Here is a 25,534-nt window from a genome sequence, read left to right on the forward strand (position 1 = left end):
GTTGTGGCAATCATTTTGCAGTATATACATGTATCAGATCATCATGTTGTACCCCTTAAACTTATACACTGGTGTATGTCAATTATATCTCAATAAACCTGGAGAAAAAAATAAGCAGCAATCTAGGCTTTATATCAAGGCTCAGTGATGTTGCCAGCACTGCCTGTGGTTCTAGAATGTCCCAGAGGTTATTAGCATTTGGTTTGGAGGGAGTAGAAAGTGATATTTAAGTTATGTTGTGGTTTTCTTCAATGTAGATAAAATGAAAGATAAAATATCTTTGGACTCAATATGAAGTCTTTTTACAACAGTTCTTTTGTTTATGTGACTTCAAGCAAGTGCTGTCAGTGGACAGAGAGATTTAAATTCTAACCTTTGTATATTCTTTGTATTACCCAGTTAAATAACTTTAAAATTAGGTTTTTAATTTTTTTTTGAAAGTTATCTGTGCACAAATTTGTATGTTACGTGTGTGTTAGTGGAAAGAAATGCAAACCCTCTTTGCCTGTTTTCCTTTAGAGTAATTCCTCTCCTGCAGTTACTTTTGGATGGAAGTATGCTCTTTTCCCAGTAGAAGATGGTGATCTTGGAGAATGACCATGGAGAAGGGGATGAGTTCTGGAGAAGGACTACCTTCCAGATCATCTCAGGTTTCGGCTGTTAAAATAACAGCTAAAGAGTTGGAAACAAAGCAGCCCCATAAAGAGAAGCGAGGGGGCTTTGTGTTGGTGCATGCAGGTAAGCTCTAAGTGGGTGAGTTGGAAGATGAAAATGTTTTTTTCCCTTGCCTTGAAGTACACCAGGAATTGAATTTCATATCTGGAGGAGGCAAACTGCCAGAGGAGCTGGAACCAAAGAGACTGACTTCCATAGAGTGAGGGCCTCCCCCTAGCTCCCCACTTAGAAGATCTTATAATGACGGCTCTTCCTTTGTGTCCTTCACTCACCTACTCTATTATTTACTTTTACCTCATATTTAGGTGTTGTTAAAACCAGACACAGTAATTGTTTAAACTCTGGTTTGTGTTTTTAAAAATAATGCTGCTGAAAAAATTTTATTGACCCCATTTTTGACTTTGTCCATCTTAGAGTATAATTTACACAGTCTTAGAGCTAGTTTGCCTTTTTAATATTATAAAAGAGGAACCTTAAAACCAGAGAGATTAAGTGGCTTCAGCCACATGGCTAGTTCGTACAAGAGCCAGGCTGAGACACCCTGAAGTGAGCCCTTAAGTCCCAGTCTAGTGCTTTTGGCACCTCATCAGCCTGTAATCTTTACTTCAGAGTACCTTGAAGACAGACACAGTGAGTTCAACCCCTGAGTCCCCATCATCGAAGCCTCTAGGGTTTCTAAGCAGTGCAGCCCTACGTAGGTCTTTTTTTCCCCCCCCTTTTTCTTTAGCCATTTTTATTTGTCTGCATTTAGCGTCTAAAGTTCCTGACCTCTGTGAAGGAAGAAGGAATGGCTGGGTCTCCTTTTAACTTTCCTCAGACAGTCATGCAGGATGGCAGCAAGATTAGCTTTGATACGGGGTGAGGGGTGGAATTGTTTCTTCTTGTCAAACTGGTGTTCTTCCTGGTCATTAGCTTTTGGCTGTATGTAAACTGCACAGACAACTCCGGAAGCCTTATAGAACCGAATCCAGAAGAATCTAGAAACAAAACAAAAACCAGGTTCAGTTTCCTTTTCTTTCAAATGATTTTTCAAAGAAGTGAGGTAAATTTATAGAAACAACTCAGATTCCTAGTCCAGTGTTCTTTCTACTACACCATGGTGGTGGTGCATCTTTCATAGTACCCAGTGAGTTATTTCATTCAGAATGAGTATTTGAAAAATGTCCAAGAAGGGCCTGAGATGTGTAAAAGCAACAACGTGGAGCTTTTGATTAGTTGGAAAGGTTTGCCTTCTATGACAGTCATTGTGGCCTCCCCACTGTCTCAGACACACCCTGATGGCTGTGGCTCTTAGACAAAGTTGGTGCCGGGGGCCAGCTGTAATAGGAGGAGATCTGGGTTATGACAGGAAATTGTATGGATGAAGGGTGACCTTCCCCTTCTAAATTATTAGAAGTTCAGATAGAGTGATTGATTATGCAGCATTATGTATCTTGTACATTTAAGGAACAAAATTTCAATTCCAGTGTAGAGATTTTAAAAGTGTTTTTTTTTTTTTTTAGCACTAAAGGAGACTTGCCCATGTTTTAGTCATTTGAGTAGGAGATTCTTGCTTTGCCCCAGATCTGTATACTACCTATATTTTACCTAATATTAAAAAAAGATAAACACTTTTTAACCTTAACATTTTAAAGATGAAACTTATCTTTAATTAAGTGGAATGTTGGTATCACATGCATGAAGAGAAAATAATTTAAACACAGTGCAAAAAAACCCCAGTGTGATTAAATTTTAGTTAGGTTCTGTTGCTTGTCAGATGCTTAGATCCTAAGCTTACCTTTCCTTTGTTAAGTAGAAGAATTAGCAAGTGTTAATCAGGTATTAAAGATCTCCTGGAGTCATGCTGAGATGGTTTCCCTATTCTAAGTAGAGGATTGATATGTTAATGCTATTAGTGCTGTTATCCACACACTAAAATTATCTATTTGGCTATAGTATCCCATGGTTTGGGAAACACTGCTCAAAGTTTGGGGCCTGCTAAGACAACAGACCTGGGATCATTTATTAGAGAACCATGAAGAGAGTCCTGTTAAATATTGGCGCAGGTTCTCTGAAGTTTCAGAGTTTGCTTGAGAAATGGGACTAGCATTTGCGTGTGTTATGGATTTGTGTTGTTTGGGCATCTTTTCTGTTCTCTTGGGTCCCTTAACCATAGCTTCTTGGGTTCGTTTTTTCTCTGCCCTGGTGAAAGGTGGGTTAAGTTCGTGTCATAGTCTGCAGTCTCACAGGAGAAGCCCTGAGGCTTAGAGATGTAGTTCTTTTTTTTTTAACATCTTTACTGGAGTATAATTGCTTTGCAATGGTGTGTTAGTTTCTGCTCTATAACAAAGTGAATCAGCTATACAGAGATGTAGTTCTTTAACCTTCCCTACTTTGGACCCCTTCGGGGCCCAGCAGGGGGCTGGGATGGGGGCTGAGGGGGAGGTTCAGAAAAAGTTAAAGAACTTTGATTAAGGGCTCTTGTCTTGGTTTCTTTATTGTTTAGGTTATTCTCAAATCCCTAACTAAGCAAGTATTACTCCTTTTAGGGAAACAAATTTCAGAGCCATTCTCTTGAGGAAGTTGCTGGGTGTTCGATTAAGAGACAGGGACCACCAGGATTTCTAATAGGCAGTTGTGAATATACTATCACTGAGATTTCAGAGACACCCTGAGCTACATTCCAGGGGTGAGCGGATGGAAAAGTTTGGGTAGGAATGATGATATTAGTGGTGGTTGTTGACAGGTGGGATATAACACCCCTCAACTTCAAGTATTATTCAGAAACTACCTGGTTTTCTGAAGTCACTCTTAAGAATTCTGGCAGGGACTTTCCAAAGGTCAACAGAGAGGAAGTTAGAGGGACTCTGTCCTTGACACTGCCTGGGTTATCAACTCCAGCTAAAAAACTCCTAACTTTGGAGAAGTTTTCGAAAGGAGAGGTGACCTTGGCGAAGCTGCTCTGGGGACATAAGCTATTTCTGGTGCCTCTAGTAGGAAAATAGCTTTTGAAAGAGGAGATAAGGCATGGTATTAAAAAGGCTTATGGTGCAGAAAGAAGCTGTTAGATTTTTAAGACTCCATGCACTTAGGACAATAGTTTTATTGTCACTAGGAGAGCATCAGTTTATATGAGCTATTTATATAATATAAGCAAGGTCTCTGATATCTTAATGACAGTTGACAATTGACTGTTTTTTTTTTTCACTACAGGTGCAGGTTATCATTCTGAATCCAAAGCCAAGGAATATAAACACGTATGCAAACGAGCTTGTCAGAAGGTATGAAGAGAATGTATTCTGTCTGATTGAAACAGTTTAGTTTTGACCAAAAGCAGCTTTACCTTGAAATTCAAAATTTTAAGGTTTGATTTATAAGGCAGTCTTTGGTTTGGGCCACAAAGTAATTTTGCTCGTATTTGTGGGGTCTTTTTTTGTTTTGTTTTGTGTTTTTTATTCTCCAAATCATGTTTAGATCTTTTCCTTCCTTTCCCAGATCAAAGTCTGTATTTTTGGAATTGTGGGCACGTAATCATATATCTTTTAATCTTTGAAACGGCACTGAGCTCTATGGAAGGGGTAGGGAAAACAGCTCAAAGGCAGCCAATGTGTCTTTCTATGAAGGGAAGAAAAAAATAATAAAAAATTAAAATGGGTGTTCTTCTTAGGGAGATTATTCTGTACTTTTTCCTTCTGTTTTTCCATCACGTAATTTTTATCATAGCAAATTCATTGTCATTCCTGAGTTTAACTTTGCCCTTGTACTCAGTTGTGCTTTTTTTTTTTTCATCTTTGTTTTTTGAGGTTTTGCTAAATTGTTGAATACTTAATGTGGAGGCAGGAATGGACTCAGAAGCAATATTGTTTGTTTTTATTTTGATCCTGACTGTATACTCTTGTAGGCAAACCTTCCATTACTTTTTATGCAAATAGAATGTTAATTGGACATTGCATATCAAGTAAATAGGGGTCTCCCAGCTCTTTTCATTTATATTTACATACCATTTAAAGAAGATTATACTTTATTAGCGATCCAAGATTTTTCTTATGATGAATGAAATCTCATAAATGAATAAGAATATTTGGTTACAGGGATTTCATTTTTTAAAAAAAATTTATAATAAAGGTAAATATTCTTTAAGCTATTTTATATTACTTTATCTTATTTTTCAAAGTGTGAAATCTTTTTGTTATCTGAGAAGAAATGGTTTTATAGGAACATAGTTCTGTATATACTACATTTAGAGTGTGTAACCAGCCTCCGTAATTCATACAACAAATGAACCTCTTGAAAGTTTCATGAGGAATACAGTGCTTAGTTTTTGATCTTTGTTGACTAAATCGGAGCTTCAATTATTCATTTAAAAGTCAGTCTTCCTTCTCTTTCTTTCCTGTCTTAGTTTATACCTAAGAAGCAAGGTGATTTTAGTGACCTTTGCTCTCTATAGATTATATTACAAAAGAATATTATATGTTTATCTCGATGTAGAATACCTTATAGAATCAAAAATGCTTTTGTCAAATGTATGCTCCATCTAAGGGTTCTGAAATGCCTCTGTGACTGAGAGTAACTACTTTTTATAGTTAGGGGTAGAGAGAGTAGTAATGGTGGGATGAGAAATGGTTAGCTTAGTCTGTATAAAATATGAATTCAGATTTCAAAATGGAAGTCATATAATTTCTATGGTTCTGTGAACTGCCCTGTGATGAATGAAGCCCTTTCACTTACTAAATTCCTTGCATTTTGTATTTAGTAGCTAAATTTATTCATTGTCTTAATTTGAATAATAATAAGTGAGCTATATTATAAATTATCCTGAATAATTGCTTATCTTAAATCTAAGTCGTTTATGTCTTGAGGTATGGAACGGAACTCTAGAGATCAATTTTTATTAACTCTGAATGTTTCCTACACTTCTTCAAGCCTTTGGAAAGTTTCTGGGTATGTTTAAGAAGTTGTGGTTTTAAAATGAATAATCTTGCCCCTTGGTTTCATAGGCGATTGAAAAGCTACAGGCTGGTGCCCTTGCAACAGATGCAGTGACTGCAGCCCTCGTGGAACTTGAGGTATTTCTTTTCTCTATTTGTTTCATTTAAAATATTTGTGAGTTTATGTTCATTATTCTTAAATGACATGAAACTGTTGTTTAGTCAACCATCAATTATATGACCAGCGTTTCTCAACAATATTAACAAGGTATGAAGAAGCCTGTGATTTTGTTAGGTTGTTCTCATTGGAGACTTTTCTGAGTAATATAAAAAAGTTGGTTAAATTCATTTTTCCCTGGTTTTGTGAGATTCATGAATACAAGTTACTGGTGATTGGATGCTTGAATTTCCTGAATATTTTCAGAAGAAAAATTCCTGAAGTTAACACCTCCTGAAAGTAATATACGTTCTGTTGTTTAGAAAACAAAAAATTCCAACTGTCTAGAAGTGTCCAAAGTGGAGGGGGAAGTTTCCTCACAAACTTAGCAGTTGGATATATATCCTGAAGCTGTGCTCTGTGAGGTGTGTCTTGTCCAGTGTGATAAGTTGGTCTCCAGTTAATTGTGGACATTGAGGAATTCATTGAGGAGGTTCTCAAGTTCACTGTAATCCTTGCTCCTCCAGAGTGAGGGTCTCTTAATTGTCTTAATCTGGAACCCTGAGGATGAGTTTGTCCAGGGGATACTGAGGGCTTCAGAAGACCGACTTGTGTTGCTCAAACTTAGAGAAGGTTGATTAGTGTAAGTCGGTTTAGAGCAGTGGTCCCCGACCTTTTTGGCACCAGGGACCAGTTTCGTGGAAGACAGTTTTTCCACAGACTCAGGGAGAGGAGGGGATGGTTTTGGGATGATTCAAGCGCATTACATTTATTGTGCACTTTATTTCTATTATTATTGCATTGTAATATATAATGAAATAATTATAAAACTCACCATAATACAGAATCAGTGGGAGCCCTGAGCTTGTTTTCCTGCAACTGGATGGTCCCATATGGGGGTGATGGGAGACAGTGACACCCGAAGTGTGGCTTATGTCCAGTCTACTCCGTAAGATGCAGCTTAATTACCACTCACTGATAGGGTTTTGATATGAGTCTGCAAGCAATTGGTTTATTATGGTCTCTGTGCAGTCAAACCTCTCTGCTAATGATAATCTGTATTTGCAGCCGCTCCCCAGTGCTAGCGTCACCGCCTCAGCTCCACCTCAGATCATCAGGCATTAGATTCTCATAAGGAGCGAGCAACCTAGATCCCTCGCATGCACAGTTCACAGTAGGGTTTGCGCTCCTATGAGAATCTAATGCCACTGCTGATCTGACAGGAGGCGGAGCTCAGGTGGTAATGCGAGCGATGGGGAGCAGATGTAAATACAGGTGAAGCTTCACTCGCTCACCCACTGCTCACCTCCTGCTGTGCGGCCCAGTTCCTAACAGGCCATGGACTAGTAGCAGTAATATAAAATAGCTTAAAGAATATTTACCTTTATTATAAATTTTTTTTAAAAAATGAAATCCCTGTAACCAAATATTCTTATTCATTTATGAGATTTCATTCATCATAAGAAAAATCTTGGATCGCTAATAAAGTATAATCTTCTTTAAATGGTATGTAAATATAAATGAAAAGAGCTGGGAGACCCCTATTTACTTGATATGCAATGTCCAATTAACATTCTATTTGCATAAAAAGTAATGGAAGGTTTGCCTACAAGAGTATACAGTCAGGATCAAAATAAAAACAAACAATATTGCTTCTGAGTCCATTCTTGCCTCCACATTAAGTATTCAACAATTTAGCAAAACCTCAAAAAACAAAGATGAAAAAAAAAAGCACAACTGAGTACAAGGGCAAAGTTAAACTCAGGAATGACAATGAATTTGCTATGATAAAAATTACGTGATGGAAAAACAGAAGGAAAAAGTACAGAATAATCTCCCTAAGAAGAACACCCATTTTAATTTTTTATTATTTTTTTTCTTCCCTTCATAGAAAGACACATTGGCTGCCTTTGAGCTGTTTTCCCTACCCCTTCTATAGAGCTCAGTGCCGTTTCAAAGATTAAAAGATATATGATTACGTGCCCACAATTCCAAAAGTGACACAAGGAAGAAGATTGATGTGCTTACCACCAAATCTTACCTTTACTCAAAACACACACAAGGAAAGCTTCATCTAACTTAATTCAGTTATTAATTGCAAATTACTCTTCTTCGTGTAGAAGATGATGTCCTGAGGTTACAGGTGCATGGAGCCCGTGTGGGTCTGGGGAAAGAAGATTAATGAATAGCTGGGTATATATTGGACCATAATGGCAACTATGAATACAACACTGAGTAAAATTAAGTTTTCCTTTTTCTTTTCATCTTAGAATAACTTTAATTTTCTCAGGTCCTACTTATATCATGCCCAGTATTTCATTACATTTTTCCCATGATGTATCAATCCTACTTTTAAAGAGTTTACTTATGTATACTTAATAATGATTTAAAATACATTTTGGAATGAGTTACATGTGAGTAAATGAGCTTTATAGTTTTGAATGATGACCTGTGTTTTTTAAGAGTTTGGATATGAAGGTTTTTAAAAAAACAAATGTGTTCTATTATTTTGATTGGACTATGTTATATGGCCTGAGTGAGTTTAGTGTACTTTCCTCCCTTTAATTATTAAGTTTGGGGAAGAATTTCAATGAACTATCTTGAAAAATTCATTTTTATCTGGGATCTTTGATTGAAATATATGTCAGTAGTTTAAAGGTTAAGCCTACACTAACTGGAGGAATTTGCCTGAATCTTAAGAATTACGTTGGAAGTCATGCATATACTGCCCCCTGCAGTTTCAGTCACCTTGCATAATTGTGATTCATCACCTTTGAATAGGGTGAAGTCTTCAAATAAAGAGTTTAATCAAAGAGGTATTGTAATAGTTTGAGTCAATGGAAAGATATATAAAAATTGGATTCTTGTATTTTCTGTACCTAGAGAAATATAAGTAACAATATTAAGTCCTTTCAGCCAACTGAAAATTCCCAGAGAGTCTGATTTATACTGTGTTATGTTTAATTTGAGAGTAACCACTTATCTTTAGTTTTGATCAGTCTATTTAGTAGAGCTAAGTTTTGTCCTAATTATCAGATAGATATGGTCGATCGTTATACCTTTGTCTTTTGACTTTGAGATATACTTTTGACTTAAAAAAAAACATGCTTTTTAAACTTGTTTGTTACATTATTACTTAGGCAGATAAGTAAAATTGGTTTGAGTTTCCTGAGGACTTTACTAACTGTAGATTGAAATGACTGAAATGGTTTAATGGTCCTTATTGGCTAGAAGGGGTATCTGGCCTTATATTTTGGAAAATATGAAAATTTGCATTTACGCAAATAGTGAGGACTACACTGACCTCAACTTGTTGCCACGGAGGAGGAAGAGACAAGGTGAAAGAAAAGAAAATTTATAATAGAAAAAAATGTGTCTCGGTGGCCTCTGTAACTTAACCGGGGCTACTTAGACAAATCATTTTTGAGCTTTTCTTGGAATCCCGTTCTCTTGTGTAGTTTCATTTTTCTCATCCACCAGGACAAACAAGTGGTGTTATCATAAGACTACAACTTCTGGGCACCAGAGGGAGTGTTCCCTTCATACAAATAAGGGGTGGGGGGCATGCGCATAAGTTCCTGCCTACTAAACTGACTAGCTTCTTCCTTTGGGGTTTTGGGAGGGAAGGTGGCCATTTGTATGAGAGGTGTTCTGCAGTGTGGAGTTGAAAATGAGATGATGCCAAAATGCATATTGTTTATCTTCAAAATGTGGTGAAGGAAATGGAAAGGTCAGTTTTATAGATCATATTTTAATAATTTATTGTTAAAGTGATTTGGTCCCCTTGTTTCATTTAACTATTAACAGTTTTTTTGAGATTCTTTTTATACCTGATGGGAAAGGGACTTGATCAACCCTGATTTCCCTCACAGCAGAGAAGATAAATTTGTGAAACAATTTGATCTTCATACCTAGGGCTGTGCATTTGGGAGACAGTTGTTTTCATGCCTGCTTTTGAAATAGTTTTGGTTCGGGTAGTTACAGTAGATTTAAAATTCTAGACCACAGTTTTTCACATTTCACATGTATAGCTTCTGATATGAATTTCTTATGTGAGAAAATTAGATATAGATCTGGGTGAGTCATGATGCCACTGCTAAAGTAGAGAGCTTTTTCATAGATTCTGACAGAAAATGAACTCATAAAATGCTTACTGAAGCGCCCTTTGCACGTCAGTATATTTTTCTTAAGAAGTACGAAGATGTGCTTTAAAAAGTTCTAATAAGGAATAATAGGTGAAATATGACTGACAAACTTTTGAGAGGTTACTTGTCGTTTTGTGAGGAAACTGATGAATCTGGCTGGCTAGTGTACGCTTTGAGAGATTTTGGTTAATTCATTTTGAAGACTGATTATTTTGGTAGGTAGAATACTATGCATTAGCAATAGTGATAGGTATAGCTTTTAAATTTCATATGGTGAAAGGTAAATTGCACAGGCTCCCTTGTTAAAAATGTTTTGTTGAACTTACGTTATTCTAAGTGGACCCTGCTGTTCTTTTGTTGGCTTGCTTCATTCTTTAAGTCTTCCTATGGTCAGGGGAGATGGTAATTCATGGTCGTAACTTGCTTATTGTCCAAATGCTTTAGCATTTAAAGGGCAGTTTATATTGGGCACAAGTTTTTATGTCTGCTAAAAATGGTCCATTGTCTTTGGATCTCTATATAATCCAATATGATGCTTGCTTATAAACTCTAGAAATTCCTTTAAAAAGTAACTTCTTATCCAGATGGCTGATAGTTTGGGGTGTGAGAGAAAAAATGTAGGGATTTGCATTACTGTATATTTATATTATTATGCATTTATCTGACCTCTACATCCTGAGATGTAGAGCCAGCTCTGCGTGCATTTCTATGAAGCAGGGTTCTCCAGAATGTCATCACCATTGAGTAGTCTGTTGTTGGTGGACCACAGCCCAGGCCTCTGTGCAGCTGCAGGATTAGGCCACACACCCTTCCCTTGGCCTTATGCTTCTGGCTGGAATTGTTTGTGTGCCTCAGGGGGAGAGAAGGCCTGCCAGTCCCTGGGATGCTTAGGGGTCATGAAGATGGTGTGGCTTGCTCCTGGCATATGGGCATATCTAGGATGGGAGGGAATATTGGGAAGGTCTGATATAACCCTGACTCTCGCCAAGCCTGTAGCAAATTCAGTTGTGGGGTTTCTTTGTGATTAGATGCTTAACCACACCTCGTCCCTACCCCACTTCAGTGTTTGGTTTTTGTTACAAAAAAGTAGGGGCATCTGTTTTACACTCATTTATGTTTATTTGAGAGGTTAAAAATTATTTAAATAAATGAGCATCTTTGTTCTTCTGCACATTTTTTTGTTTTGCAGAAATCATCTTTTCATATGTAAAGGGTAGCTGAGTATTTAAGTGGTTCCTTGCTTCCTCCTCCCCTCCGCTCCCGGACAGGGCTGAACACATTGGAAAGACAGCTCGATGCATTTAGCTCACATACACACAAGTGCCCCTTAACCATGTGACTGAGGAGTCTAATTTTAGACCTACTACCCCTGAAAGTCTAATTTTTCTCTTCCATTGACAATATCTTTTATTCTCTGTAATGGGGATGGGGTTCCTGTTTTTAAGTGTGCAAAGCAAGGAGTTTTACCTTTTCTACTTTGTAGTACTTAAAATGTTTTCATTGCATGGCATTTGGATTTTGACTTCAGATGCTCTTTTTACTTTTTTTTTTTTCAACTTGGTATCATTGATTATTTCAGTCAAAGACCATATTTTGCTCTGTTTAGCAGTATTTCCAGGGGTGCTTCAGTATTTCTGTGTATTCCAGGTGTTTATAGAGTCTTTATGTTTCTCTGCATTTTTTTCTTTTATTTATTTTTTTTATTTTTTGAGGTGTACACACACAGTTACACTTCACGGAAATGCATCCAGCCAAGTGTCCATGTTCTTCTTGTGAAGAGGCAGAGAAAAATCACCTCTCCCAAGAATTTCCACCTTCTGACCAAGGGAAATGTGTCCTGAAGAGCTGTACGCAGATGGGAGGCAACTTGTTTGCTTGTTCTGCTGCTATAGAGCATTGAGTTAATTAGAAGACAGGCTGTGGGTGGCCAAGTGCAGACAAAGAAGCACCAGACAGAGCCCAGTTAGCCTGGGGCAGTAAAAGTAAGTTACACTCTTTTTAAAACACTTTTTTGAGTACTGATGCTGATTCTTGCCTTTAGTACTAAGGGGCAACTTGTAACTTACTGTTTGTGTTTACACAGTAGATGCATCTGTTCTTTTCCTCAGACCCTAGAAACTAAACACGCTCTCTAGCACAAAGTACCTGCTTAATTAAGGAAAAGCAGTGATTTTTTTTTTTCTTTTAACTTTTTTTTAGAATAAAAAGAACTGAATCAGTTATTACATTTCAGATTAATTTTTACACTGCATCAAAACTGTGTATTAGTTTTTGGCCAAGTCAAAACACTTAAGTACAGAGCTTGTTATGTTACAGAGCTTTGTACTGACGGGAACATGAAAACAGTTTCACCTTTTTCTAGCCATTTCTTGATGAGTTCTGTGGAACTTATCAGATGAATTCATCTTGGCTGAATCTGGTAGAAAGTATGGTCTGAGACCAGACTTAGCAGTTCCTAAGGAGCTTGTAGCTTTATGTATGAGCCCTTGTTTTGCTCTGGGAGTTATTATTCTCCAAGAATATACTACATTTTAGAATTCAGCTTTGAGCTACTTAAAGCTACATTTGGTAGTGTGGTGGAATTGGTGGTAATTCTGTGTTTTGGTTATGTGGCAGCAATTTAGACTTTTGGATTGAGTGTAAAATGTCTTCTTCTAAATTAATAGAGATATTAGATTTATTGGCCCTTGGATTTATAGTGCTGTGATTATTGAATCATTTCATATGTGTCGGGTGTGTGTGTGTGTGTGTGTGTGTGTGTGTGTGTGTGTTTGGATCTATATTCTTTGGGGCATCAATTTTATAATCTAACATCTACTGGTTTTTTGCTTTTTAGCTTTTGGTAATGAAGGGCTAGGCTAAGAAGATTTTTCTGTGCTCAGCAGATCACAGGCTGATATCATGAAGGCCAATCTGAAAGACTGCCTTTGATTTTAAGTTTTTGTCTATCTCTCAAATGTAGGACTGTATTCAGAATCTGGAAGGGAATGAGGAGGAACTTAAGTTGTATAACTTTTAGGAATCTCATCAAGATCATATCCTAAATCCTGCTACAAAGCAGAACAAAGCATTACTTCCGGTTTTTCCCCACTCATTCTCTCTGTCTACCTGCTGTCTAATTTTGATGTGTACAGCAGGCTTTACCTAAGTGTTAGAATAATGAAGGATTGCATCTCCCTATAGCAGAGCAAACAGTTTAAAATGGAATCCTAGGCATCCCAGTTGAGAATAGTGCTTTGGCCATTCCCACTGCCAGGGAGTTTTTACTGGCAGTCATTCCCACTCAGGGCCCAGCCTCCTGCACGGTATACTCATTTCCTGACAGTTCATGACATGCGTATAACATAGGGTATCAACACTATAACATTTACTAGCCTTCTCAGAAAAATTCTGAGTGGGGGACTTATTTTTGTTTTCCTCTTTTGGAGTATGTACAGATGTTAACATTTTCTAGTGGGTTGGAAATCTTTTAAATAAAAAGCATAGTTATAAGTTTCTACTTATAAGTTAGTGACACCCCTCTCACCCCTCCAATCTACCATGTCCTCACTTCACATTTGATAGAAGGATAGTTTACATTATTATAATTCCGTGGTCTGTTAGGTTCTTTTTGAGTGATATTTCCATATTATTGTCAACGTGGTTAAAAGGTATAGTTATTTAGGTTGAAGGGAAGTATAAGTAGATGCCAAGTTTGGCTTTACTAGAGAATCAGCTACATTTGTCTTTTTCTATTGTAGCTCATGTGGAAAAGACAATTTCAGGTACCGTGTGCGCTAACCTCCTCCTGGACATCGTAAAGAATCCAACTAAAACAAAGTTTAAAACTATTTCAGATGTGCAGGTCTATGGAAGCCAATATTTTATGTTAGAGACTTGTGTTATGTTTGACAAGTAACTCTTTGTACTGCAATTCTGTGGCTTTCAATTAACAAAAAAAACCCATGAAAATAAACTGCTGTGATGTGATTTTTCTACTTAATTTTGCTATGTCTTTATTTGCAAATTATGCAGATTAATAATGGAAAGGAGGTTAATACAGGTAGGCAGTGCTTTTTTATTAAAATACTTTTAATAATAAAGTAGAGAAAAAAGGTGGTTCTGTTTTTTGACAGAATATTGCATGCGGGATCAACAAATGCTCTAATGAACAAAAGCAATATTTGATGCATTTATTCTAAATTTCTATTCAGTAGAAGAGCTTGGACACTTCAAGAAGATCATTAACAAGTCTTAGTTCCTAATACATATGCTGTTGCGTGTTAGTTTTTTTTTTAATATAAACTATGTTTTTTTGTGTGTAATTGAACACTTAAAAAAATGAACCGTCACAGATAATAAAACTGGGTATTCAACATACTATATTTGACTCAACTGTTCACAGAGTGTGATGCAAACAAATGTTCTCTTAACTTACATCCAGCATGGCTAAAATATTACTTTAACACATGTTAAAAGTAGAGCACTGTAACTATTTGGCTAGATACAATTCCGGGCTGTCTGAATTGAGTAATTTCCTCAGGCATTCCAACTTTGATCAACCACAGCACGAACTTTTAGCATGTCTGTAAAGCAGCCAGTGCATCTGTAAATATGTCCCGAGGTAGAGAGAAAAGAGAGAATGCCAAAAAAGAAAGAATACTTTCTGCAGTTAAGGAGCAGTTACAGAATGAAAATGGAAAGTTTTTGTTTCCCTAGGAACTCTTTTTAGATGGTTGAGCCTCTGATGTCTAAGTATGCCCTGTGGTTCTGTATTAATGAATGAAAGATACTTCATTTGGGCCTAGTAGAAATGTTTTCTGGCTAACTCTGCTGAAATGTACTGGTTAGAGTTCATTTATTCTTAAACTTTCCAGTCTTTATTAATATAGTATTAATTGGCTAAAAACCTAAACATACACAATAGCATGTATCTCAGTAAATCATGTCTTAATTGTTTATAGCTAGTATTTGGGTGAAAATGTTCTTACATGACCCTGTTTTAGAGAATAACTCTAAGAACAGGCAGCGCCACTGCAGAAGTAATCTCTTTGCTTTCACCACATGGAGGAAAATAGGTTTTTCTGGGTTTTATCTTCAGTGACCTGGAAATGAATTTGCAAATATCTACTGGTTTCTGTACACAAACTAGGATAATTTATAATGGTAAATTGCCCTCTTGGACACAGCATGCTTATATCACGTGGATGTAACTTCCTTGGGGATATTTTAAGGTGTAAACAACTACTTGCAAACTGGGTGTTAAGTTGGATAATATGGCTTGCTTCGTTCTGACCTTGTTTTCCATAGTCCTAGGATAACAGATACCATGACCTCCAATTAGCTCCAGTTGTGAAAATTCTCCTTTTTAGGTCAACATTGTACCAAACATCAGGAGGAATCCATCATCTTGTAATTTCTTGTAATTTCTATGTTGTTATTGTCCACATTGTCCAATTAGTCAGTCATGGAAAACACGGTTAATCAGTTAAGTAAAATTTACCAATAGTGAAAAAGTTTTATTGTAGTTTCATACTCTTTTCATTGAGTGTTTTTTCAGAACTAGACAAAGGGTAGTATAGTTCGTAGATTTACACCCTTTAAGCACATTCCCTATATCCCAAAAGAGGTACAGAGAAGTGGTGGACAGGCAAGTTGGGGATGAAGATGGAAAGGCAAGGCCTGGGTGAGCTATTGTGACTTTCAGAGGCAGGGACTTGAATGGATCGCTAAGTTGGTTACCTTGTTGCTGTTTCCTGAATGCCATAATTTCTTCAAAATTCAATACTTCTTTAATTTCATGAGCCTACTGCTTTGAATTTAAAATCACTAAAGTTCACGCTGAGAACGTGAGAGCCAACTTTTACAAAAACTATGTGATATTTGGTATCCAGTTTATAGATAGGTTCTCAGTATCCGTTAATTATTTTCCCTGATTATCTCTTTGTCATTTTTTTTGGTGTTACTCAACATTGGTATTCCACACCCCCGCCGCCCCATGTAACTATATAAATTTTGTGTGTGTTTGGGTGTTTTTGGTTTGTTTGTTTTGCTCCAAATTACTAGCTCCAAAGAGAATACTGTTTTGGGGCTTCCCTGGTGGTGCAGTGGTTGAGAGTCCGCCTGCCGATGCGGGGGACACGGGTTCGTGCCCCAGTCCGGGAAGATCCCACATGCCGCGGAGCGGCTGGGCCCGTGAGCCATGGCCGCTGGGCCTGCGCGTCCGGAGCCTGTGCTCCGCAACGGGAGAGACCACAACAGTGAGAACCCCGCGTACCGCAAAAAAAAAAAAAAGTGAGAATACTGTTTTTTCTCATCATTTTGACAATGGCAATTCACCATTGTATAAAGTTGTAGATGAAGTTGTCGATACTAATGGTGATCAAGGTAGTCTTGAGAAAAATAACATGATATTTCATCATTCTTCTTGTGGATTCTGGGTAGAAAGCTTGTCTGACTCATTTTGGAGAAGCAAAAAAGTATTATAAATTCCAATTGTCATAATCAGAAGATATGTGGCATTTCTGACCACTAACCTGGCTCTCAGTTAAGTGTGTTGACACAGGGTAGTTAGTCTACAACACAGATTAAATGGCTTACTTCTGTATTTATCATTCTTCTTGTTTAAGTAGTAAGAAGTACAAATATTCAATATTTTCCGTATTCAACAAGGCATGAGAATGAAATCATGATCTGTTGTTGGGACTGGCATTTGTGTCGAAGAGCTGCTTTGCCTAAAATCTGTATTATGTGGAAAACTGAAGACTTACCAAAGCTGAGAGTTTGTATCTGGAGAAGCATGAGACCTTATTAACCTTTACAAAATGAGGTTGCAGAAGAGACAGTTTACAGATGTGTGTTGATTGGTCCATAGACAAGTTCTTAAAAATTGGAATTTGTTGCGAACATTTAAAATCAGGAGACTCATAAAAACCTGGATTTCTAACTTCTTTTGAAAAGAAGTGAGATTTGGACACATGGAACATGCATTCTCTGAGGGTCGCAGTCTGCCAGGGCTGAGCGACAGCTGCCCCTTTTGAGTATAGGAAGCTGTGTAACTAAAACTATTTTTCAGCTCAAGGTACACATGGAAATAAGGCTTGGACAGATATGCCAACTTTTGTGTTGTTGGAAGGCCTGAGAGAATGAACTGATGATTTAATTGGCTTCAGTTTTTTGCTCTAGAGTTTGCAAATTGTTGCAACAGGAATTTCTACCAAAAGTAAGAATAAGACTGGAATGAGCTTTGATTTGATTATTTAAAATTGGAATTGGACTAAGGTATTAACTTATTATTTTGAAAATGAACTTCAAATCAAACTAAAGACTTTTCAAAAAATTTCCCACTGAAGTAATTTGAACCAGAACCAAGGTAAATCACTCCAAAGAGTTTGAGCTGGAGCAGAAGCAGATCAAAATACTCTGTGACCTGGCTAAGCATGAACTAAATTGTTCCTTTATTTACTTCTAGTTCCAGAAGTAAAATATTATTTTCAGTGATTGTGGTGAAGAATGTACCAGAAATGACCATAAGTACAAGCATGTTGCACTGATTCCTGAACTTTGTCTTGCTAACCTCCTAAAGGATATTTAGCTTCCAACATCATTTGTCTTATCTTGATTCCATTAATTCTTGGTGGAAAACATACTAAGGAAAATCATTGATTTGTGCATCATATTTGTGGCTACATCTGTGATGATTACCTGGAAACTTTCGTATGTCCTTTCACCATTGACTCTCTCACATTTTATTAATCTTTTTTCCAGTTCATCTCATTTTTCTCCAGTAAAAGTTGAACCCTGCTTCCCAGAGTGGTTAGCTTTTGTAGCCTCTCATGGCTCACTTGTGCTTTCTTACTCTCCACCTCCTCTGTGCTGTTGCTCACAGATGCCTTTACAAGCCTCCTCAAGGTAGGGTTCAAGGAGAAAGTGAAGTTAAGCAGCTTGTGGAGTTCATGTAGATTGGAGTTTCTCAAGGAGAGGGCCATGGTCCAGCTGAATCAGAATCACTTGAGGTAACTTGTTCCAAAAAAAAAAAAAACGAAGAGTCCCTACCTTTACCCCACATGACCTAGGTCAGAATCTATGGGGACAGGAGTCTGGACATTTTCATTCTTCTGATTAAAAAAAAAAACTTTTAGCTTTGAAATAATTGTAGATTCACAGCAGTTGTAAGAAGTAATACAGAGAGATCCCTTGGGTCCTCTACCCAACACTGATAACCTTTTTTTAAAAAAAATTTGCCATTAATCTTTTATCTAAAATAATTTATAGTTTCACAACTTTTTATTAAAGTATAGTATACATATAGAAAAGCATACACATTTATGGTACAGGGGCAGCTCCTTGAAGTTTTTGGAGTGAACCAGCACCCAGATTAGGAAATAACATTTGCAGCCCTCCAGAAGGCCCCTTCTGCCCCTTCCAGTCACTCCAGGGTAAAGCCTGTTCTGAAATGAAATCATGCAGTATGTATTCTTTTGTGTCTGCCTTTTTTTGTTAATTCATAGAATGCAAAAGGTGAAATTCAAAGAACACAAAATTAGTCATTTTAAAGTAAATAATTCAGTGGCATTTAAACATTCATAATATCGTGCCACCACCGCCTCTGTCTTGTTTCAAAATACTTTTCACTCCCCAAAGGGAAGCCTGTACTCATTAAGCAGTTGCTCTGTATTCCCTCCTCCCCAAATCCCTGGCAACCACCAATCTGCTTTCTGTCTCTCTGGATTTACCTATTCTGGATATTTCATATAAATGGAATCATACAACATGTGACTTTGTGTGTCTTCTTTCACTTAGCATAATATTTTCAAGGTTCTTCCACATTGTAACATGTATCAGTGCTTCATTCATTTTTGTGGAATATTATTCAACATTATTCATTTATATACAACAATTTGTTTATCCGTACATCCATCGATGGACCATTGGGTGGTTTCCATTCTTTTGCTGTGAATAGTGTTTGCTATGAATAGTGAACAGTGTTCCTGTGAACATTCCTGTACTAGTGTTTGTTTATGAAGTTACTGGGTCATATGCTAATTCTTTTTTTGTGTGTGTATTTTATTTATTTTTTGAATTTTATTTTTAATACAGCAGGTTCTTATTAGTTATCTATTTTATACATATTAGTGTATATATGTCAATCCCAATCTTCCAACTCATCCCACCACCACCAACCGCCTCCCCGCCCCACTTTCCCCCCTTGGTGTCCATACGTTTATTCTCTACATCTATGTCTCTATTTCTGGCTTGCAAACCGGTTCATCTGTACCATTTTTCTAGATTCCACATATATACATTAATAAACAATATTTGTTTTCCTCTTTCTGACTTAATTCACTCTGTATGACAGTCTCTAGGTCCATCCACATCTCTACGAATGACCCAATTTTATTCCTTTTTATGTCTGAGTAACATTGCATTGTATATATGTACCACATCTTCTTTATCCATTTGTCTGTGGATGGGCATTTAGGTTGCATCCATGACCTGGCTATTGTAAATAGTGCTGCAGTGAACACTGGGGTGCATGTGTCTTTTTGAATTATGGTTTTCTCTGGGTATATGCCCAGTAGTGGAATCTCTGAGTCATATTGTAATTGTATTTTTAGTTTTTTAAGGATCCTCCATACTGTTCTCCATAGTGGCTCTATCGATTTACATTCCCACCAACAGTGCAAGAGGGTTCCCTTTTCTCCACACCCTCTCCAGAATTTGTTGTTTGTAGATTTTTTGATGATGACCATTCTGAATTGTGTGAGGTGATACCTAATTGTAGTTTTGATTTGCATTTCTCTAATAATTAGTGATGTTGAGCATCCTTCCATGTATTTATTGGCAATCTGTATATCTTCTTTGGAGAAAATTCTATTTAGATCTTCTGCCCATTTTTTGATTGGGTTTTTTTCTTTTTTAATATTGAGCTGCATGAGCTGTTTATATATTTTGGAGATTAATCCTTTGCCCGTTGATTTGTTTGCAAATATTTTCTCCCATTCTGAGCATTATCTTTTCTTCTTGTTTATAGTTTCCTTTGCTGTGCAAAAGCTTTTACATTTCATTAGGTTCCATTTGTTTATTTTTGTTTTTATTTCCATTACTCTAGGAGGTGAGTCCAAAAAGATCTTGCTGTGATTTATGTCAAAGAGTGTTCTTCCTGTGTTTTCCTCTAAGAGTTTTACAGTGCCCGGTCTTACATTTAGGTCTCTAATCCATTTTGAGTTTATTTTTGTGTATGGTGTTAGGGAGTATTCTAATTTCATTCTTTTACATGTAGCTGTCCAGTTTTCCCAGCACCACTTATCGAAGAGTCTGTCTTTTCTCCATTATATATCCTTGCCTCCTTTGTCATAGATTAGTCGACCATAGGTGTGTGGGTTTATCTCTGGGCTTTCTATCCTGTTCCATTGACCTATATTTCTGTTTTTGTGCCAGTACCATATTGTCTTGATTACTGTAGCTTTGTAGTATAGTCTGAAGTCAGGGAGTCTGATTCCTCCAGCTCCGTTTTTTTCCCTGAAGATTGCTCTGGCTATTCGGGGTCTTTTGTGTCTCCATACAAATTTTAAGATTCTTTGTTGTAGTTCTGTAAAAAAAATGCCATTGGGGGCTTCCCTGGTGGTGCAGTGGTTGAGAGTCCACCTGCTGATGCAGGGGACGCAGGTTCGTGCACCGGTCCGGGAAGATCCCACATGCCGCGGAGCGGCTGGGCCCGTGGGCCATGGCCACTGAGCCTGCGCATCTGGAGCCTGTGTGCCACAACGAGAGAGGCCACAGCAGTGAAAGGCCCGCGTACCGCAAAAAAAAAAAAAAAATGCCATTGGTAATTTGATAGGGATTGCATTGAATCTCTAGATTGCTTTGGGTAGTATAGTCATTTTCACAATACTGATTCTTCTAATCCAAGAACATGGTATATCTCTCCATCTGTGTCATCTTTGATTTCTTTCATCAGTGTCTTATAGTTTTCTGAGTACAGGTCTTTTGTCTCCTTAGGTAGGTTTATTCCTAGGTATTTTATTTTTTTGTTACAGTGGTGAATGGGATTGTTTCCTTAATTTCTCTTTCTGATCTTTTGTTGTTAGTGTATAGGAATGCAAGAGATTTCTGTGCATTAATTTTGTGCCCTGCAACTTTACCAAATTCATTGCTTAGCTCTAGTAGTTTTCTGGTGGCATCTTTAGGATTCTCTATGTATAGTATCATGTCATCTGCAAACAGTGACAGCTTTACTTCTTCTTTTCCAGTTTGTATTCTTTTTATTTCCTTTTCTTCTCTGATTGCTGTGGCTAGGACTTCCAAAAGTATGTTGAATAGTAGTATGTTTGAATACTTTGAATAAAGTATGTTGAATAGTAGTGGTGAGAGTGGACATCCTTGTCTTGTTCCTGATCTTAGAGGAAATTATTTCAGTTTTTCACCATTGAGAAGGATGTTTGCTGTGGGTTTGTTGTATATGGCCTTTGTTATGTTGAGGTAGGTTCCCTCCATGCCCACTTCCTGGAGAGTTTTTATCATAAATGGGTGTTGAGTTTTGTCACAAGCTTTTTCTGCATCTATTGATATGATCATATTTTTTTTGTTGTTTAAAACATCTTTATTGGAGTATAATTGCTTTACAATGGTGTGTTAGTTTCTGGTTTATAACAAAGTGAATCAGTTATATATATACATATGTCCCCACATCTCGTCCCTCTTGCGTCATATGGTTTTTATTATTCAATTTGTTGATATGGTGTATCATATTGATTGATTTGCATATATTGAAGAATCCTTGCATCCCTGGGATAAATCCCACTTGATCATGGTGTATGATCTTTTTAATGTGTTGTTGGATTCTGTTTGCTAGTATTTTGTTGAGGATTTTTGCATCTATATTCATCATTGGTATTGGTCTGTAATTTTCTTTTTTTGTAGTATCTTTGTCTGGTTTTGGTATCAGGGTGATGGTGGCTTCATAGAATGAGTTTGGGAGTGTTCCTTTGTCTGCAGTGTTTTGGAAGAGTTTGAGAAGGATGGGTGTTAGCTCTTCTCTAAATGTTTGATAGAATTTGCCTGTGAAGCGATCTGGACCTGGGCTTTTGTTTGTTGGAAGATTTTTAATTACAGTTTCCACTTCAGTGCTTGTGATTGGTCTGTTTATATTTTCTATTTCTTCCTGGTTCAGTCTTGGAAGGTTATACCTTTCTAAGAATTTGTCCATTTTTTCCAGGTTGTCCATTTTATTGGCATAGAATTGCTTGCAGTAATCTCTTACTATGCTTTGTATTTCTGTGGTGTCCATTGTAACTTCTTTTTCATTTCTAATTTTATTGATTTGAGTCCTGTCCCTCTTTTTCTTTTTTTTTTTTTTTTTCAATTCATGGGTTAAAGATAACTCTTTTTATTTATTTATTTATTTTTGGCTGTGTTGGGTCTTCGTTTCTGTGAGAGGGCTTTCTCTAGTTGTGGCAAGCAGGGGCCACTCTTCATCGCAGTGCGGGGGCCTCTCACTGTTGTGGCCTCTTGTTGCGGAGCACAGGCTCCAGACGCACAGGCTCAGTAGTTGTGGCTCACGGGCCCAGCTGCTCCGCGGCATGTGGGATCTTCCCAGACCAGGGCTTGAACCCGTGTCCCCTGCATTGGCAGGCAGATTCTCAACCACTGCGCCACCAGGGAAGCCCCCTCTTTTTCTTGATGAGTCTGGCCAAAGGTTTATCAATTTTGTTTATCCTCTTAAAGAACCATCTTTTAGTTTTATTTATCTTTTCTGTTGTTTTCTTTGTTTCTATTTCATTTATTTCTGCTCCGATCTTTATGATTTCTTTCCTTCTACTAACTTTGGGTTTTGTTTGTTCTTCTTTCTCTAGTTCCTTTAGGTGTAAGGTTAGATTGTTTATTTGAGATTTTTCTTGTTTCTTGAGGTAGATTTTATTGCTATAAACTTCCGTCTTAGAACTGCTTTTGCTGCATCCCATAGGTTTTGGATCATCGTGTTTTCATTACATTTGTCTCTAGGTATTTTTTGATTTCCTCTTTGATTTCTTCAGTGTTCTCTTGGTTATTTAGTAACGTATTGTTTAGCCTCTATGTGTTTGCGTTTTTTATGTTTTTTTCCCCTGTAATTGATTTCTAGTCTCTTAGCATTGTGGTTGGAAAAGATGTTTGATATGATTTCTATTTTCTTAAATTTACTGAGGCTTGATTTGTGACCCTAGATGTGATCTATCCTGGAGAATGTTCTGTGTGCACTTGAGAAGATGTAATCTGCTATTTTTGGATGGAATGTCCTATAAATATCAATTAAATCTATCTGGTCTATTGTGTCATTTAAAGCTTGTGTTTCCATATTAATTTTCTGTCTGGATGATCTCTCCATTGGTGTAAGTGAGGGGTTAAAGTCCCCCACTATTGTGTTACTATCGATTTCCTGTTATATAGCTGTTAGCATTTGCCTTATGTATCGAGGTGCTCCTATGTTGGGTGCATATATATTTATAATTGTTATATCTTCTTCTTGGATTGATCCCTTGATCATTGTATAGTGTCCTTCCTTGTGTCTTTTTTTTTTTTTTAAAATTTAATTTATTTATTTATGGCTGTGTTGGGTCTTCGTTTCTGTGTGAGGGCTTTCTCTAGTTGTGGCAAGCGGGGGCCACTCTTCATCGCGGTGCACATACCTCTCACTATCGCGGCCTCTCTTGTTGCGGAGCACAGGCTCCAGACGCGCAGGCTCAGTAATTGTGGCTCACGGGCCCAGTTGCTCCGTGGCATGTGGGATCTTCCCAGATGAGGGCTCGAACCCGTGTCCCCTGCATTGGCAGGCAGATTCTCAACCACTGCGCCACCAGGGAAGCCCTTCCTTGTGTCTTTTAACAGTGTTTGTTTTAAAGTTTATTTTATCTGATATGTGTATTGCTACTCCAACTTTCTTTTGATTTCCCTTTGCATGGAATATCTGTTTCCATCCCCTCACTTTCAGTCTGTATGTGTCCCTAGGTCTGAAGTGGTCTCTTGTAGACAGCATATATATGGGTCTTGTTTTTGTATCCATTCAAAAGCCTGTGTCTTTTGGTTGCAGCCTTTAATCCATTCACATTTAAGGTAATTATTGATATGTATGTTCCTGTTACCATTTTCTTAATTGTTTTGGGTTCGTTTTTGTGGGTCCTTTTCTTCTCTTGTCTTTCCCACTTAGAGAAGTTCCTTTAGTGTTGGTTGTAGAGCTGGCTTGGTGGTGCTGAATTCTCTTAGCTTTTGCTTGTCTGTAAAGCTTTTGATTTCTCCATTGAATCTGAATGAGATCCTTGGCTGGGTACAGTAATCTTGGTTGTAGGTACTTCCCTTTCATCACTTTAAATATGTCATGCCACTCCCTTCTGCCTTGTAGAGTTTCTGCTGAGAAAACAGCTGTTAACCTTATGGGAGTTCCCTTGTATGTTATTTGTCATTTTTCCCTTGTAGCTTTTAATTATTTTTCTTTGTCTTTAATTTTTGGCAGTTTGATTACTATGTATTTCAGCATGTTTCTCCTTGGGTTTATCCTGCCTGGGACTCTCTGCACTTCCTCGACTTGGGTGGCTATTTCCTTTCCCATATTAGGGAAGTTTTTGAGTATAATCTCCTCAAATATTTTCTTGGGTCCTTTCTCTCTCTCTTCTCCTTCTGGGACCTCTATACTGTGAATGTTGGTGCATTTAATGTTGTCCCAGACGTCTCTTAGGTTGTCTTCATTTCTTTTCATTCTTTTTTCTTTATTCTTTTCTGTGGCAGTGAATTCCACCATTCTGTCTTCCAGGTCACTTATCTGTTCTGCCTCAGTTATTCTGCTATTGATTCCTTCTAGTGTATTTTTCATTTCAGTTATTGTATTGTTCATCTCTGTTGGTTTATTGTTTAATTCTTCTAGGTGTTTGTTCTTTAATTCTTCTATGTCTTTGTTAAACATTTGTTGCATATTCTTGATCTTTGCCTCCATTCTTTGTCAGAGGTCCTGGATCATCTTCACTATCATTATTCTGAATTTTTTTTCAGGAAGGTTGCCTATCTCCACTTCATTTAGTTGTTTTTCTGGCATTTTATCTTGTTCCTTTATCTAGTACATAATCCTCTGCCTTTACATTTTGTCTGTCTTTCTGTGAATGTGTTTTTTGTTCCACTGGGTGCAGGACTGTAGTCCTTCTTGCTTCTGCTGTCTGCCCTCTGGTGGCTGAGGGTATCTAAGAGGCTTGTGCAAGCTTCCTGATGGGAGGGACTGGTGATGGGTGAGGCTGGGTGTTGCTGTGGTGGGCAGAGCTCAGTAAAACTTTAATCCACTTCCCTGCTGATAGGTGGGGCTGAGTTCCCTCCCTGTTGGTTTTTTGACCTGAGGCAACCCAGCACTGGAGCCTAGGGGCTCTTTGGTGGGGCTAATGGCAGACTCTGGGAGAGCTTATGCCAAGGAGTACTTCCCAGAACTTCTTCTGCCAGTGTCCTTGTCCTTGCAGTGAGCCGCAGACACAACCCCCTCCCACCCCCGGCCTCTGCAGGAGATACTCCAACACTAGCAAGTAGGTCTGGTTCAGTCTCCTATGGGGTCACTGCTCTTTCCCCCTGGGTCCTGATGTGCACCCTACTTTGTGTGTGCCCTCCAAGAGTGGATTATCTGTTTCCCCCAGTCCTGTTGAAGTCCTGCAATCAAATCCCGG

At 37.7% G+C, this 25,534-nt stretch overlaps 1 protein-coding gene across 2 annotated transcripts in view; it reads left to right on the forward strand.

Annotated features, from left to right (window-relative positions):
• Positions 1–524: 524 nt before the first annotated feature.
• Positions 525–25,534, forward strand: part of TASP1 (taspase 1) — a 239,160-nt gene continuing 214,150 nt past the window's right edge. Inside the window, exons 1-3 of one of the 2 annotated variants that reach the window (XM_065892439.1) lie at positions 525–738; positions 3,868–3,935; positions 5,652–5,720. In XM_065892439.1, the coding sequence (XP_065748511.1) occupies positions 594–738; positions 3,868–3,935; positions 5,652–5,720 (282 nt within the window). In that variant the 5' untranslated portion in view covers positions 525–593. The remainder of the gene's footprint in view (positions 739–3,867; positions 3,936–5,651; positions 5,721–25,534) is intronic. The other variant, XM_065892440.1, reaches the window with a different exon arrangement.

Source organism: Phocoena phocoena, chromosome 15 (assembly GCF_963924675.1).
Source record: "Phocoena phocoena chromosome 15, mPhoPho1.1, whole genome shotgun sequence".
NCBI lineage: Eukaryota > Metazoa > Chordata > Mammalia > Artiodactyla > Phocoenidae > Phocoena > Phocoena phocoena.